The following is a 16,718-nucleotide window of genomic DNA, read 5'->3' on the forward strand; positions in this document are numbered from 1 at the left end:
TTACCTGTTGAAGGCTTATGAGCTGTAGAACCTAGTTAGGTTTTCAGCATTAAGCATTGTATATTGTATTAGTTTTCTGCTGCCCTAACAAAATACCACAATCTAGGTGGCTTAAGCAATGCAAATGTATTACCTTACAGTCCTGGAGGTCAGAAGTCAGACACGCATCGCACCAAGCTAAGACCTTAGTCTTGGCGTGGCTTGGCTTGGCTGTATTTCCTTCTGGAGGCTCTAAAGGAGGATCTATTCCCTTCTCATTTTGGTTGTTAGCGCTATCAGTTCCTGGTAGGACAGAGATCCCTGTCCCCTTGCTAGCTGTCAACTGAGGACTGTTCCCAGCTGCTAGAAGCTTCGTGTATTCCTTGGTCCTGGCCTCCTTCAGGCCAGTGTTTAAAGCCAGCAACATCCTGTTGAGTCCTTTCACACTTTTACTCTGGCCTGTCTCTGCTTCCTTCTCACCTCTGTGACCGAGACTTCTCTCTTTTGATTTTAAGAGCTCATATGATTACATTGCACCCACCTGGATAATCCTTGTAACGGTCAGCTTATTAGTAACCCTCATGACATCTGTAACCTTCAGGTAACATATGCACAGGTTCCAGGGACTAGGGTGTGGGCATCTTTGAGGGGCTATTGTTCTGCCTACCATGGATATAAAATCAAGTGTAAGATACGGCATAGTGAGTAAGAGTAAAGGCTCTGGAGACATGAAGACCTGGGTTTGAATCCCAGCTTTCATCTTGATGCTGGGTTCCTCTGGATTTGTTTCTTAGCCTCTCTGACATTCAGGTTCCTCTGTGCCAACAGGGGACAATAATGACACCTGCCTTATGGGATTGTCGTGGATATTGGAAATATGTGAAAGTGTGTATACACACCAGGCACTCTACTTCACTCCTTTCAAAAATATAATGTGAGTATCGAATGGATGAACAACAAGGTCCTACTGTATAGCACAGGGAACTGTATTCAATATCCTGTGATAAACCGTAATGGAAAAGAATATGAAAAGGAATATATAAATATAACTGAATCTCTTTGCTCTACAGCAGAAATTAACACAATATTGTAAATCAACTATACTTCAATAAAAAGAAGAAAATGCAACTTTGCAATTTTGTAATAACTTCTTTAAAAAAAAATGTGACTATTCCTAGTGTCCTAAACGGGAGCACCAAATCCAGCTTTGAACCCACCTCAGAAGACCTTACCTTTAATAGGATTAAGGAGTGCTCTTTTGCTAAAACCTCACTTAACCAGCTGGGTTTGTAGGGAATGAGGGAGAAGTTTTATTTAAGTGTTCATGATTCATTTACGCCTAAATCATTAAATGCTATTTTAAGGACACTTAATGGCTCGAGGCTTTTCAAACATTCATAATGCCTCTTTTCTTGAACAGAAATGCTGCCAAGAGTAAACAAACGCAAATACCATTAGCTTTGAAATTTTTCAAAAACAATTTAGAGTAGGTTCTAACCTGGCGCACTATATTCTTCCATCTGTGATCCCTGCAGGGACAGGCCTGCTCAGCAGAAACACCAGCTCTGTTTATTGAATGAGGAGTTAGAAACTGTTTCAGGCCTGAGTGCAGAGAACAGCACTCATTTTACTGGAATATTTCTGTTTGAGAATTCTTTTCTGGATTTCAGCTGTTGTAATTGGGAATTTTGTTCTAAAGCTTTTCATTAGCTAAAAAGTTCAACTCTTTTAACTATCTTAAGGGGGAAGAATTCTTTCACAGAATATAGGTGAGAACTGCATTTCCTGGAGGTTTTGAAGACCATTTGAGCTTGCATATAAATGAATTTGATGTTGTGGCCAAATTGAACTAACTGCCTTTTTTTTCCCCCCTAATTTATTTATTTATTTGTTTATTTTGGGCTGTGTTGGATCTTCGTTTCTGTGCGAGGGCTTTCTCTAGTTGTGGCGAGCAGGGGCCACTCTTCATCGCGGCGCGTGGGCCTCTCACTGTCGCGGCCTCTCTTGTTGCGGAGCACAGGCTCCAGACGCGCAGGCTCAGTAGTTGTGGCTCACGGGCCTAGCTGCTCCGCGGGATGTGGGATCTTCCCAGACCAGGGCTCGAACCCGTGTCCCCTGCATCGGCAGACAGATTCTCAACCACTGCGCCACCAGGGAAGCCCCCAAACTGCCTTTTTTTAAACATTTTTATTTTATATTGGAGTGTAGTTGATTAACAATGTTGTGTTAGTTTCAGGTGTACAGCAAGGTCATTCAGTTATACATATACATGTATCTATTCTTTTTCAAGTTCTTTTCCCTTTTAGGTTATTATGGAATATTGAGCAGAGTTCCCTATGCTATACAGTAGGTCCTTGTTGGTTGTCTATTTTAAGTATAGCAGTGTGTACATGTCAATCCCAACCTCCCAGTCTATCCCCCCCAGTTCCTGCCTGGTAACCGTAAGTTGCGTCTCTAAGTCTGTGAGTCTGTTTCTGTTTTGTAAATAAGTTCATTTGTATCATGTTTTGAACTAAATGTCTTCTGATGAGCTTGAGTGCAGCTTGCGATTAACTAGGGAGGGAAAGATTTAACCAGAGCATCGTTTAAATGAAGTAAGACATGCCAGGGCTCACGTCCTGATCAGTTGAAAGAGCCTTCTCCCCTCTCTTTTCTGGGGCCTTCTTTCCCCCTTTACTGCTTCTCAATCCACTCACACAGCCATACTATGTTGAATGCCAGGTAGCACAAAGCCACAATGACACATGCATACTTTATAGTTTTTGAGAAAGGGTTTTTATAGATCAGCCCATATATTGGTATTTACTTCATGGTTCCTCCCAAAAGTTTAGTCAAGATGGGCTGCTAATGTACTTGAGTGAACTTTCTTCAATGTCGCTGGGGCTGGAAGGACACATCAGTAAGTGATAGAAGCACATATGCTCATGGAACAGTGGCAGGAAGAGGAAGTAAGAGAACTCTGCTTGCTTGAAAGTGAGGGTAGTATTTCGTAACTGATAAAGTAAAATGAGTTTGCTGCTTAGATACCTTTTTGGGGGGACATGGAGATGTAGAGGTGACTTTGATGGTACTGATCACTCTCCCAATCATATAATTTTTTTTGTGTGTGTGTGGTACGCGGGCCTCACTGTTGTGGCCTCTCCCGTTGCGGAGCACAGGCTCCGGACGCGCACATGGCTCACGGGCCCAGCCGCTACACGGCATGTGGGATCCTCCCAGACCGGGGCACGAACTCGTGTGCCCTGCATCGGCAGGCGGACTCTCAACCACTGCGCTACCAGGGAAGCCCCAGTCATATAATTTTTAAGCAACATTACAATATAATTTTCCAGTCACTGTCACCAGGACTGAGAAATTTCTGGCTGTCAGCAGAGCCTATGAGGTGGGGTTTCCTGGGCTCTCGAGACATCTCAGGAGATTTGGAGCAACCATGAGATTTGTATTAGAGCTTAGCTTTCAAAACATGAAATAAAAATGTGAAGGAGGGCTTCCCTGGTGGCGCAGTGGTTGAGAGTCCGCCTGCCGATGCAGGGGATGCGGGTTCGTGCCCTGGTCCGGGAAGATCCCACGTGCCGCGGAGCGGCTGGGCCCGTGAGCCATGGCCGCTGAGCCTGCGTGTTGGAGCCTGTGCTCCACAACGGGAGAGGCCACAACAGTTGAGAGGCCCGCGTACCGCAAAAAAAAAAAAAAAAAAAGTGAAGGAAATAGTGATCATGCGTATTGCAGGCCTCTTCTAGCATGCCGTCCATGTGAAGAAGTATGGTGACAATGAACACATTTTCTAGAAAGACGGGTGTAATGCTTGAGGGTGCACTCTCTAGTATGTAGGTGACGAAACCTCATTCCTCTGAGATTTAATGCTCTAAAAATGGAAAAGATTGATAGGAGAAAATAGGCTTTCTATAGCAATTTAGCCTGTGATGTTGCCCAAGAAAGGTCTTAAGATCAAAGATTTCAGGCGAGAACGTTTCTGTGAGTAGCTATGACATCATTTTGTGAGCCTAACCGGAGCTCCTGTACTAATAGTTATTAAAGACAAAGGCATGTCTCTAGCCTCAGACACACACACACACACACACACACACACACACACACACACACACCACACACACCACACACACACACACACACACACACACACACACACACACACAGCAGAGCTGGCTGGAACAGCATGCTGCGGGCAGTCCCCTTAGTTTACTGTGTCTGAAGACAAAGGCCGCTTACAAAATGGTGCCAGTGGCTTCCATCATTATGCACGGAGGAAGAGGCAAAATTTGGTGGAAAAGCCATACCTAGAATCAATCTATAAGTAATCTTTAAAGGCTGCCCAGATATTTCAGCCCCTAGGACATCGTGGCCAGAAGCACTCTGTATTAAAAAAACAAAATAAGTGAGACCAAATAAAACTTTTCAGTGAAGCCAGTCATAATGAAACATTTTCAAGAAATTCCAGATGGCATTCTCGAAGAAATACCATTTGTCAGTCAGTTTATTACTCTTTGAGCAGTACAGCCGTCTTTTTCTCCTGTGGGTCATTCTCCATACTTTGGTTAGAAAACTAACATGAGGGCCGTGTGAAGCCTTGTCTGGACCAGCTAGAAAGTAGTCTGGACCAGCTAGAAAGTAGGTGGTTGGCATTTGTTTTCTTGAGAAAGTCACTTTCATGTTAAATAGGATTCAGCCTCCGTTAATGCTTAGGGAGTACTTAGTACATGTGGAGTAACTATCAAAGGCTAGACATTGTGCTGGATGGTTCCATCCAAGTATCTCTTTTAATTTTAAAAACAACCTTGTTAGGAGTTAAACTCTGATTCAGTTGGATCGTCTGTAAAAGGTGGGAAATTGACGGGCCCAAGGTTATGCAGTAGGTGGCAGAGGTCTCCCAAGTTCAGTGCTCCTTTTTCTACCCTGTGGCTGGGTTTCCAGGAATATACATTTAATTGCCACCCAAATAGTTGTTTGGCCTCAAGGGAAAAGGGAATGAACCCATACTGAGGGCCGACTGCATGACCATCTGCCAGCCACTGTTCTAGGCGTATTTCAGTCTTTAATATGACTAGCAGTCCCCTCAGAACCTTGTGAAAATACAGATTCTGACTCTGTGGGTCTAGACTTGGCAGGGATGCGGGGCGGCATGTCTAACAAGCTCCCAGGCGATACCCATGCTGCTGGTCCAGGGTCCTGACTTCAAAATAGCTATCAGACTATTTTATGGGTTCAAAGAGGAGACAGGACTTGCCCAAGGTCACACTGTCGAGACCACTTTCGGTCTCAGAACTGGGATTTTTTTTTAAAAATTGATTGTTTTTTTAATCGAAGTAGAGTTGATTTACAATGCTCTGGCAATCTCTGCTGTACAGCCAAGTGACTGAGTTATTCACATATAGACACTGTGTTTTCATATTCTTTTCCATTATGGTTTATCACCGGATATTGAATGTTTCCCTGCGTTGTGCAGTAGGACCTTGTTGTTTCTCCATACTGTATATAATAGTTTACATCTGCTAATCCCAAGCAGACTTGTGGTTGCCGAGAGAGAGGGAGGTGGGGGAGGGGAGAACTGGGAGTTTGGGATTAGAAGTGGGATTTGAACCAGGACTGGTGGATTATGACGCCTTTGCCAGTACCTCGTTTTTCATTCCCTTAGGCTTTTAAACCTTCCTCCTTGAGAGAGCCATTTGTATTCCATATTTAATTAAGGGGCTTAGAACTCTGAAGTTGTAGTATCTCCTAGAGCGCCTCCTTCTTTGTTCAGGAAAACATCTTTGCAGTTAATTGTGCTTACATTTGCGGCCTTAATTTTTCTCTTGCTCCTTTGATTAGACACACTGGTTCCACCCTAGCTGCACCTTAGAACCACCTGGGGAGCTTGACTACCAAGGTCCACACCCCGCTGCAAGACCAATTAAAAGAGAATTTCTGGAGGTGGGGCCCGGGCATGGGCATGTTATGAAAGCTCCCTGCGTGGTCCTGATTCTGTAGCTAGGGTGGGGAGCCCCTCAATTACAGGGTTCAAGGGAGCAATTTCTGGAAAATGTAATGCAAACCTCCTTTTTTTGTGATGTCATAAAAGAAGGACTAGTGTATTTATTGAGCCAGTCACCAACAAGGTTCCCGATGAATTCTTGGTACCATTTTGTTTTGTGACCATGAGCTTGGACTGCACTGTGGTTCAAGTTGGGGCACATGTGAAGTTTGCAGTGGCTCTGGGTGACCTTGAGGGTGAGATACAGCATCACAGACTGGCTTCAGGGCCAAGACACCTGTTCTCACCAACCCAAGACGTTGACCTTGAAGGGTATTAATAAGAAGAGAGCTTGCTTTGACTCACTGCAACAAAACTGGCTAGTGAGGAGATAGTCATATTGAAACACAACAAAAACACAGGGCAGGGGTGGGTTAATGCTGTGGTAGAACTATGGACAAACCACAGGGGCTGAGTGCTCAGGCTGGAACGGACCGGCTGTGGGGAGATATGAGCTGCTGTAGAGTTTTACGCAGTGAATAGCACCACTGCCCGAGGGGACGTGGCCGCTGTTGGCTGAGGTGTGCAAAGAAATGGAAATACAGTTGATCCTTGAACAGCATGGATTTGAACTGCCAGGGTCCACTTACATGTGGGATTTTTGTTCACTAATAAATACTACAGGACCACATGATCCGTGGTTGGCTGTATCCGCAGATGCGGAACCACGGGTATGGAGGAACCGTGGAGAGGGAGGGCTGACTACAAGTTATACGTGGATTTTCAGCTGCATAGAGGTTTGGCACCCCTAACCCTGCATCTTTTTCAAGGGTCAACTGTAGCAAGATAATCAGGCGCCAGAGCCCACCCTCCAAAGATGAGAGAGGAATTTTCACTGGAGAACGCAAGGAATGGCTTAAAACAGTCATTCTTAACTCTAGCTGTGCAGTCGAATCACCCGAGGAGCTTGGAAACCCGCCAGTGCTCTGGCCTCAGGCTGGAGATTCTAGTGTAATTGATCTGGGGTGGCACCACGGGTACTTCAGTTTTTAGAGTTCCCCAGGTGACGCTAAGGCTCAACCCCAGCTGAGAACCACTGGTATGGATTATGTTTGTTCCTGGCGGAGAATGCAGACGGCAGAGGTAGCTGGAGCAGGTAAAACGAACAGCTGGGGCAATCGTACTCCCAGTGTGATGCCTGACCAGCAGCGGCAGCACTTGGGAACTTGTTAGAAATGACAATACTCACACCCACCCCAGAACGCCTCCATCAGAAACTCTAGTGGAGGACTTCCCTGGTGGCACAGTGGTTAAAAATCCGCCTGCCAATGCAGGGGACACGGGTTTGATCCCTGGTCCAGGAAGATCCCACATGCCGTGGGGCAACTAAGCCCGTGTGCCACAACTACTGAGCCACAACTTCTGAAGCCCACGCGCCTCGAGCTTGTGCTCTGCAACAAGAGAAGCCACTGCAATGAGAAGCCCGCGCACCACAACAAAGAATAGCCCCTGCTCGCCGCAACTAGAGAAAGCCCGCGTGCAGCAACGAAGACCCAATGCAGCCAAAAATAAATAAAATACAATAAATTAATTAAAAACAAGCAACTCTAGTGGAGGGGGCCCAGCAGTCTGTGTCTTAACAAGCCTTGCAGTGCACTATGATGGATACTTCAGTTTCGCTTGGACTTGAGCAGGGTGCATGGGAGAGGAATGCAATGACATCCGGCTAGAAAACTTGAAAGTAATGGGCTGGTATCAGCTCTCTGAACAGTATACTGAGATGTGTTAGCAGCAGCCAGTGTTCTAAGGTGGAATGTATTTCTTGGCATTTCTTTCTCACATGCTTGAAATGGCAGTAGGGACAAAACCTATGTCATTCCTGCTGGGGCAGGGGACTTCTGAAAGCACACTCTGCTCTGCTAGAGGAAGCTGCCACTTTTCTTCTTAAGGGAGTCATTTCTGTCTTCAGTAGGGATGTGCATCCTTCCTGGTGACATGGGCCCTTTGATGATGAGAATGCCAGTCTTCAAGGAAGCTCCTTAGATAAGGCCACAGAGAGTTGCTCTGTCTCCTTGCTTCTCATCCCCATTTGAGCAGGGTCTTTGGTAGCCTGTGCCCTGTCTGTTATTCACAGCACGTGCCTGAAGTTACTCCCCTAGAGTTGAACAATGCCATTGGTGCTGCTCTGTGTCGTCACTCACTAGAGAAAGCCTTTGCACTGGGCTGAGTAAGGACCCCACTGGTGTGTAGCCGTAGTGCTTTCCATCTTAGGGGCTTTCTGTTACCCGGCTCATTGGCATGCTCACTAGCGCATTTTCCTCGCTCTTTGGTCTGGACTGTGTGGGCCAAACTCCCCTGAATAGAAGAGCTGAGTCCCTGCAAGATGCTGAGCATCTCCGAAGATCACAAAGGGGCTTCCAGGATTGGTACGACTGCTTTACAGAGAGGTTTATAGAACGCAGGGGGCTTACCTGTCATCAAGTCTAGTGATTCTCAACTAAGATGATTTTGCTCTCATCCCACTGGTAAAGGGGGATTTGACAGTATCTGGAGACCTCTTTGGTTGTCACAAGTTGAACAGGGATGCTACTGGCATCTACTGGGTAGAGGTCAGGGATCCTATTAAACATCCTACAGTGCACAGAACAGCCTCTCAGAACAAGGAATTATCCAGCCCCAGGTGTCAAAGTGCTAACGTTGCGCTACCCTGGCCTAGTCCACATGACTTATTTTTGAAATGAGAAAACTGAGGCTCAGAGATCTGACCTGGCATTCCAGAGGTCACCCGGGAAGTCAGCTGTGACTCAGGGTGGGGATCCTGGTACACTGCTCACCGGCTCCATCTCTGTCATGGGCAGCGTTTCCTCCATTGCAGCCACTACTATGTGCCTGCCAGGTACCGGGCAATGTGCTGGACTCTTTCCATTTTTGACCCCTTCTTCTTAGCACTCGCCTTCAAGGTAGGCAGGGCTCTCCCTAGAAGGCACTAATTTTATGCATGCAAAATTACCATGTGCAAAGCATTGTAGGCCACTAGGAAAGCAAGGATGATACCAAAAGAGACATTGTTCTGGTCTTCTGGGAGCTGACATTCAAGTTGTGGAGGAGAGACCATATATAAGAAAATAATTATCAATCTAACTTGTCAGTAAAAACCTAGGATTATGACCAGAAAGCTGTCTCAAGGCATGACAGGATAAATTTCTTAAAATGTCATATGGGGCTTCCCTGGTGGTGCAGTGGTTGGGAGTCCGCCTGCCAGTGCAGGGGACACGGGTTCGGGCCCTGGCCCGGGAGGATCCCACATGCTGCGGAGTGACTGGGCCCATGGGCCGCAACTGCTGAGCCTGAGCTCTAGAGCCTGCATGCCACAACTACTGAGCCCACGTGATGCAACTACTGAAGCCCATGCGCCTGGAGCCCGTGCTCCGCAACGGGAGAGGCCACTGCAATGAGAAGCCCACGAGCCACAATGAAGAGTAGCCCCCGCTCGCCACAACTACAGAGAGCCGGCGTGCAGCAACGAAGGCTCAACGCAGCCAAAAATAAATAAATAAATAAAATTAATTTAAAAAATTGTCATATGGACATGAAGAGTCAGAGTGAGCTTTGTGGGAAGGCTGGGTGAAGAAGGGCATCCTTCATTTGATTCATAAGAATTCTTTGAGTGTGTTTTATGATGGACCCCACATATAGAATGGCGAATGAGACAACGAATGTTGCTGCCTCAGAGAGCTTGTATTCTTGTGGGAAGAGTCAGATGAGAGATACATACATACCTACATACATACATAAAATAATTACAGATTGTGACGAGTGCAAACCTACCTAACATGGCTAAAAAGACATCTCAGAAGAGGTGGCATTTGAGTAGAGCCTGAAGGACATAAAAGGGGCATCAGAGTGAACAGCAAGTACACGGTCTTTAGGCAGGAAAAAGCCTAGCATATTCTAGATACTAATGTAAAGCTAGTGTGTGGAAGAAGATAGGCATGTGATGGAATTGAGGAGGTGGGTGGCCACCGTGGTAGGGAGTTTGCATTGTATTCTACCATGAAAAGAGCAAAACAGCCTGAACAAACAGAATTGGAGGAAGGCTGGATAGTGCTTGGGGGTTGCATGGAGATGGGGGAGATCGCAAAGGCGAAGGTAACTGAAATTTCTAGAAATATTTTACAGTTATTTCTGTCTTAGCCAAATCAAATGATCATTAGTATTGATCAATTCAGTTCAGTAATTATTTATTTAAGTTACTCATTTACATTTAAACCTGCCATCTTGATAGTATCCAGTGTGGCAGTAAAGCTTGAACAATAGATACACATAAGTAGATAGAGTGTAAGTTGGGAGGCAAAATGGAGGTCTTAACTCATCCTGTGGTTGATGTACCTTTCAGCTTGACAGGTGCTCAGTGACAGGGAAAATTAATCGCTCTAATTACTCTTGTTTTCGTCTCACTTTCTTTCTCATTATGTGAGGACATTTGATAATCTGTACATTTTGCCATATTTTCTGTTTCATAGATATTTTCAAGTATTTGCTTGTTGAAGTCACTAATATATGTCTAATAACTTTTTGGTAGTCCCATGGCTGTGTTCATTTCTGTTGCCCTGGTGATCTCAGATTTGCTTTGATTTAAAATCACGTCATTAATTATGTTGAGTCATCTTTCTGAAGAGTTCATTTAAAAAGAGAAAACAACAGGGCTTCCCTGGTGGTGCAGTGGTTGAGAGTCCGCCTGCCGATGCAGGGGACACGGGTTCGTGCCCCAGTCCAGGAAGATCCCACATGCTGCGGAGCGGCTGGGCCCGTGAGCCATGGCCGCTGAGCCTGTGCGTCCGGAGCCTGTGCTCCGCAACGGGAGAGGCCACAACAGTGAGAGGCCCGCATACCGCAAAAAAAAAAAAAAAAAAGACAGAAAACTTCGTTGGAGACAGAGATAACCTTTGAGGCTAAGAAACACCGGTGATCCCCATCCCTGTTAAATATATCAATGTGTGTACAAAGCAGTCTTACCTTAGACTTTTTGGTAAACACACTGGAATCCTGGCTTCTAGGCTGTGCTTTTCCAATAGCTGTGTGGCTTGTCAAGTCACTTCCCCTTCTTGAGCTTTATTTACCTTATGTTTTAAGACAAAGGGGTTGCATTAAGTTATCGCTAAAGGAATTGTGTTTGGAATGTTGTGGAAGATTGTAGTGTTCGTGATACTACTAAATATTTGGGTAGGTATTTTATGTAACCTATGATTGATATATATATATATATATATATATAATTATTATTATTTTTTTGCAGTATGCGGGCCTCTCACTGTTGTGGCCTCTCCCGTTGCGGAGCACAGGCTCCGGACGCGCAGGCTCAGCGGCCATGGCTCACGGGCCTAGCCACTTTGCAGCATGTGGGATCTTCCCGGACCGGGTCACGAACCCATGTCCCCTGCATCGGCAGGCGGATTCTCAACCACTGTGCCACCAGGGAAGCCCCACCTATGTTATATTTATTGATAAAAGTTATAGAGTAAAACAGGAAGTGGATAATTTTTTGGGGGGGCTGCACACGGGCTTTCTCTAGTTGCAGCGAGCAGGGGCTACTCTTCGTTGAGGTGCGCGGGCTTCTTATTGCGGTGCCTTCTCTTGTTGCAGAGCACAGGCCCTAGGCGCATGGGCTTCAGTAGTTGCAGCATGCGGGCTCAGTAGTTGCGGCGCAGGCTCTAGGGCACGTGGGCTTCAGTAGTTGTGGCTCGCAGGCTCAGTAGTTGTGGCTCGCAGGCTCAGTAGTTGTGGCATACGGGCTTAGTTGCACCGCAGCATTTGGGATCTTCCCAGACCAGGGATCCAACCCGTGTCCCCTGCACTGGCAGGTGGATTCTTAACCACTGCACCACCAGGGAAGTTCCGGAAGTGGATTTTCTAAACATAGAAAGGGTAAATGATTGTTAACTTCTTTAACTAAAAAAATACATTTAAGAAGTATATTACTTGGAATTATCTTTAATTTTATCAAAGATTGTTTTGCTACAGATTGATGCTTTCTTTATATCCAGTTTGAAATGGGAACACTATTTCTGTGATCATGAGTACCTCAGACCAGGTCATCAGGTTTAGACATAAACTCTCTTCCCTTACCATGAATGACCCCCAACCCCTGACCATGACCTTGATCTAGGTGATTGCTGAGAAGCCTGGGGGAGAGTGGGGGTGGTTTAATGCCAATCCAGTACTGATGCTGGGAAACCAATCCTGGATGCAGGCTTGCCCACCTAATGGTTAGTCAATAAACACCTTTTATAGTGGGAACTAGGTCTTTCATAAATTGTGCTCTTAACTGTCATGCTACCAGTAAAGTCACTTATTTTTGCCACCCTCATCTCTGCGTATGCCACCTGTCAGTGTCTGCGTGTCTGTGGGTGTGTGAATTTGCATGTGTGCACTTGTCTCCTCCAAATCTCAACCACTCTTGTGGGACTTTGGAATTCTGAGTAGGTGATCAGGGCCAAGGGCACTGGCTGAGTGGGTGTCATTTCCCAGCAGAGGCCTACTCCTTGACTGCTGTTGTCATGGGGCTCGCGGTGTTTCTCAAAGCATGGGCCCCACGGTCCAGAAATCAACCATGAGGGCTAAGCCACTCTTACCATCTTACCTGTCTTGAAGAGTCAAGTTGAACCTCTGAAACTGGAAGAGGTTTGGTGTAAATCTATCATCTACCTAATCACTGGAGTCTTTCATGCACCTTCAAGATTAGATAAATATTATTTAGAAGAACAGCAGGAGTCATTGAGTAAATGTGGACAAATGGTTCCAATGAACAAAGGCGAGAGTGGTTTTCAGAGGCTAGAAGTGATGTGCAAGAAGAAATGCACTAGAAGGGGGAAAACAGCAGAAGTCATAGTACTAAGCCAGGGAAAGGCAAATCCCATTCTTTCTTCCTGTTTTGATGAGCTGACTTCTTTACAAGTGTCCCTCTTTTCTAGAGCTAGTGGCCCTTGGAAGCATTGTCTCCTCATTCTTTTTGTAAGGAAGTAGAATTAAGGTACCCACCTGCCTTGATGCTGGGGTCTTGTGGGAAGTCCCCTGTCATTCCCGCTGCTGTCAACTGCACATGCATCCACTGTCCTACTTGAAGGAGCCCTAAGAATAAATGCATTTAACATAATAGTTTTAATCTTTCATCCAAAATAAATTTACATTCAGAGATTTTATACACCTGTGTGAGGTGTTGCGTGGATGATGCCACTTCTGTTTACAAAGTCCAAAATATTTTCAGCTCTCGTGTCAACATGACACCCAGGTGTACTGATAGATTGAATATTCTTTTTTTTCTTTCTGTTTTGCCTGAATTGACTGATGTTTGGGGCATTGAGTGGAGACGGCCTGGACCCAAAGCTAAGCCATTAACTCCCAGGTGTTCACGATTTCCAAGGAAATGTTCTGTGCCTGTGGTCATTACTCAGATGGCACCTTAAATGCTCGCATCTTGGCACCTTTTGCACTTGCTAAATTCAGCTTGAAGAAAGAACAGGAGAGAGAGAATTTTGTGGAAAGCAATTATCTTGCACTTTTGTGACTTTCATGCTTTCCCATCATGATGAATTTGGGGGCTGGTTCTTGTATCAGCCACTGGGTTGCTTTCACTAGAATTTTGTTGTATGTTACGGATAACCAGTTGTATCTAATTAAACAATAATGATGTCAGTGCAAGGCATTTTCTGGGAATTAATGACCAGCGGGGAAAAGCTGATGGCTGGAGAGTCAGCCAAAGGCTATTACCTTCAGCCTGTCATTAATCTCCAGAAATGCCCATTTGTGACGTCATTTTTGGTATTGAAAAATGAAAATGGAAGACAATTTACTGGTGTTTATCATGTACTTCTGAATAGCAAGTTCTCTATATATTATCCAAAAGTTGTTCTTTTTTTTAATCCTCCAATTGTCCTTTAATCTTAAAATTTGTTTCTTATATACAGTGCATGAAAATGGGATTTCTCAGCTTCTGTATAATCATGGGCGGGGTTTTGCTTTTTTTTTTTTGAGTTCCAAATTTGGGAGGTTTCCCTAAATTTTTTTTTTTTTTTTTTTGCGGTACACGGGCCTCTCACTGTTGTGGCCTCTCCCATTGCGGAGCACGGGCTCCGGACGCGCAGGCTTAGCGGCCATGGCTCACGGGCCCAGCCGCTCCGCGGCACGTGGGATCTTCCTGGACCGGGGCACGAACCCGTGTCCCCTGCATCGGCAGGCGGACTCTCAACCACTGCGCCACTAGGGAAGCCCCCTAAAATATTTTGTATGGTAAAATCAGAATTTATCTTTACCTATGATGCTGGAATTTGATAAGTGTCTATATTGTCGTAACTAACTGCTCATGGCAGGTGATGGTTGCAAATGGTTTGAATAGCAGCTGTTGCTACCGAAGATGTGCATTCAACGACCAGATTCTAAGAAGTTATAGTCACATTCCTAGTAGATGAAGGAACTCTGCCAGGAAAAGCAGTGGGGGTTTGTCTATATAGTATTTTTGATTAGTGCTGCTGGGAGCTAGAGGAAAATAGAAAGAGAAGTAACTAAAATATTCATCACCTTCTTGCATAATTTAATGACTTATAAAGGAAGACAACAATTCCACATACAAGCAATCTATCAAGAACTTGTTCTAAACTCATAATACGAATTTCAAAGTTATGTTGGTTTTTATACCTTTTTTACTCCTACATGAAAGAAAGTTCTTAATGTCCGTTAGGATCCCAGCCAGTGAGCTGGGAATGTTTTGCCAAACATGGAAGCTTGAGATCCCATCTAATTTCAGCCATAAGCTGTTGGTATTTTACAAACACTGCAGCATTATTCTCCCCATAGGAAGTGTGCCGCTGGTGTCAGTCTTTCTCAATGCATGTTAAGTGTATGCATTTGGGGGAGTAGAATGAGTCAGCTCGCCGTGAATCATAGCTTTAGGGGCACTGACTCACTCCCAGTAAAATGGGATGGCCTCATTGGGAAGGGCATGAAAGAGAAACAAATCCATGCTGGGGTCAGTTCTCTGTTTCTGCAGATGCAGATCAAATTTGCACCCACTTTGGTGGGTAGTTACCAGGCTAAAGAATGTTGCAGCAGACCCTGTAAAAGCAGACACCTTGTTTTTGCAGGGAGAAAACACTAGAAATTCAGTCTTGCTTAGGAAAATGCACAAAGGGCCTAGCAAGCTGAGAGGGGCTTGGTGTATATCTGAGGCCAGAATTAGTGAACCAGGCCCTGCTGTTCCGCAATTCAAGGTAGGTCTTTGAGCCAATGTTGATTATTAGGCTCTCAACTGGAATTTGTTCTCTGCATTAGGGGGTTTCGAATATGTGAAGAATGTTTGTGACAGCCCCAGTTCTCTTTGGGGAAAAAATGAATTCTTTTGTCAGACTCAGTACATAGTGCATGGAAGCCGGGCCCTCTCCAGGAGCAGACTGAGGAAGAAAACCTAAAGTAATACACTGAGAAGTTGGTGGACATTTGCCATTTTCACCTGTAAATATTTATATTAGATTTCAAGCTGAAACATGTGAGCTCTCCATGGTGTTTATTTAGATACAATATGGTTATTGGTATTAATATGTTTTATTGTTCATCCGGGACAGTTTAACACTGTTAAATTTTCATTATACAAGCAATCGAGGTGTGTATAGCTGAGTAAACTATTCCCAGGGCTTTCGTATTATAAAACTAAGCCCTTAAAAAGAAAACCCCCAAGCTATGCAATGCTTTTCTTTGAAACTTTTCTTGGGAATGTTGTTTCTGTAGTCTTCCTGGGAGTAGAGTTGATGTAAGACGTTCGCTGCTTTCCTGAAGCTCTAACTTGAGTTCATTTTGTTATGTGGTGACCACAGTTCTGGATGACGCCCCCCCTGGCACACAGGAATACATTATGTTACGGCAAGATTCCATCCAATCTGCGGAATTAAAGAAAAAAGAGTCCCCCTTTCGTGCTAAGTGTCACGAAATCTTCTGCTGCCCGCTGAAGCAAGTCCATCACAAAGAACACACAGAGCCCGAAGGTTTGTGCACGACGGACGTGTGTCTTGCTTGTTTCCTCTCATTCTTCTTTCTTTCTCTTTCTTTCTGACTGTGCATTGCCCTCTGCTGTGCTGTGTGTTGTTCGGCCCCTGACATCGTTCCGAGGCCCCGTGGCTCGCCAGTGAGTGTGTTATGCAGTCTCAGATGGGACACTGTATAATACAGTCAGATCTGGCCGGGCGCGCAGCATCTTCCTGCTTCTCACAGCTGACACGTGTTCAGCTGGTGTCATGACACTGCCCCGTTTTGGCTGCTAAAGTTGCTTGCTCCCGTAGCCAACATCTGGCCGAGTCTGGTCCCATCACATCGCCTTCCTGAAGCAGCAGTCGGCTGAGGAATGGCCCTTCCAAAATGAAATAATGAGAAGATTGTTCCAAATTTTCTCACTCTTCTCCACTCCATAAAGCCTTCTGCCTTGTGTTCGAAGAATGCTCATGATCTACTCAGTTGGCTGAAGCAGGCCCAGACTTCCCCTGTCATGCACGCCCGGTGCGCTTTGCCATAGTGAAATGCATGCCTCAAGGAAACGATGAGTAGTTTGTTTTTCTTTGCAGCTCAAGTACAGGTTTGGAAAACTCTACTTGCTGTTACTTAAACTGAGGTCAATAAGGTATTCATCGCAATCCGTGCTACAAATCTATCTGTGAAGTGCCTCGTCTCTAGAAAGAGTATTCATTCATTTTTCCACCTGTTTTGCATATATCAAACAGGGACATTTTTC

General features: G+C 45.2%; 1 protein-coding gene across 4 annotated transcripts in view; it reads left to right on the forward strand.

The window, feature by feature from the left end:
• The window catches only part of FGF13 (fibroblast growth factor 13), a 525,768-nt gene that overhangs the window by 308,934 nt on the left and 200,116 nt on the right, over positions 1-16,718 (forward strand). For 3 of the 4 annotated variants that reach the window (XM_033849510.2, XM_073799664.1, XM_073799665.1), the window contains exon 3: positions 15,811-15,978. The exons of the other annotated variant lie outside the window; for it this stretch is intronic. In XM_033849510.2, coding sequence (XP_033705401.1) covers positions 15,811-15,978 — 168 coding nt within the window. The remainder of the gene's footprint in view (positions 1-15,810; positions 15,979-16,718) is intronic. 4 annotated transcript variants of the gene reach the window in all.

This window comes from Tursiops truncatus, chromosome X, assembly GCF_011762595.2.
Source record: "Tursiops truncatus isolate mTurTru1 chromosome X, mTurTru1.mat.Y, whole genome shotgun sequence".
Taxonomy (NCBI): Eukaryota; Metazoa; Chordata; class Mammalia; order Artiodactyla; family Delphinidae; genus Tursiops; species Tursiops truncatus.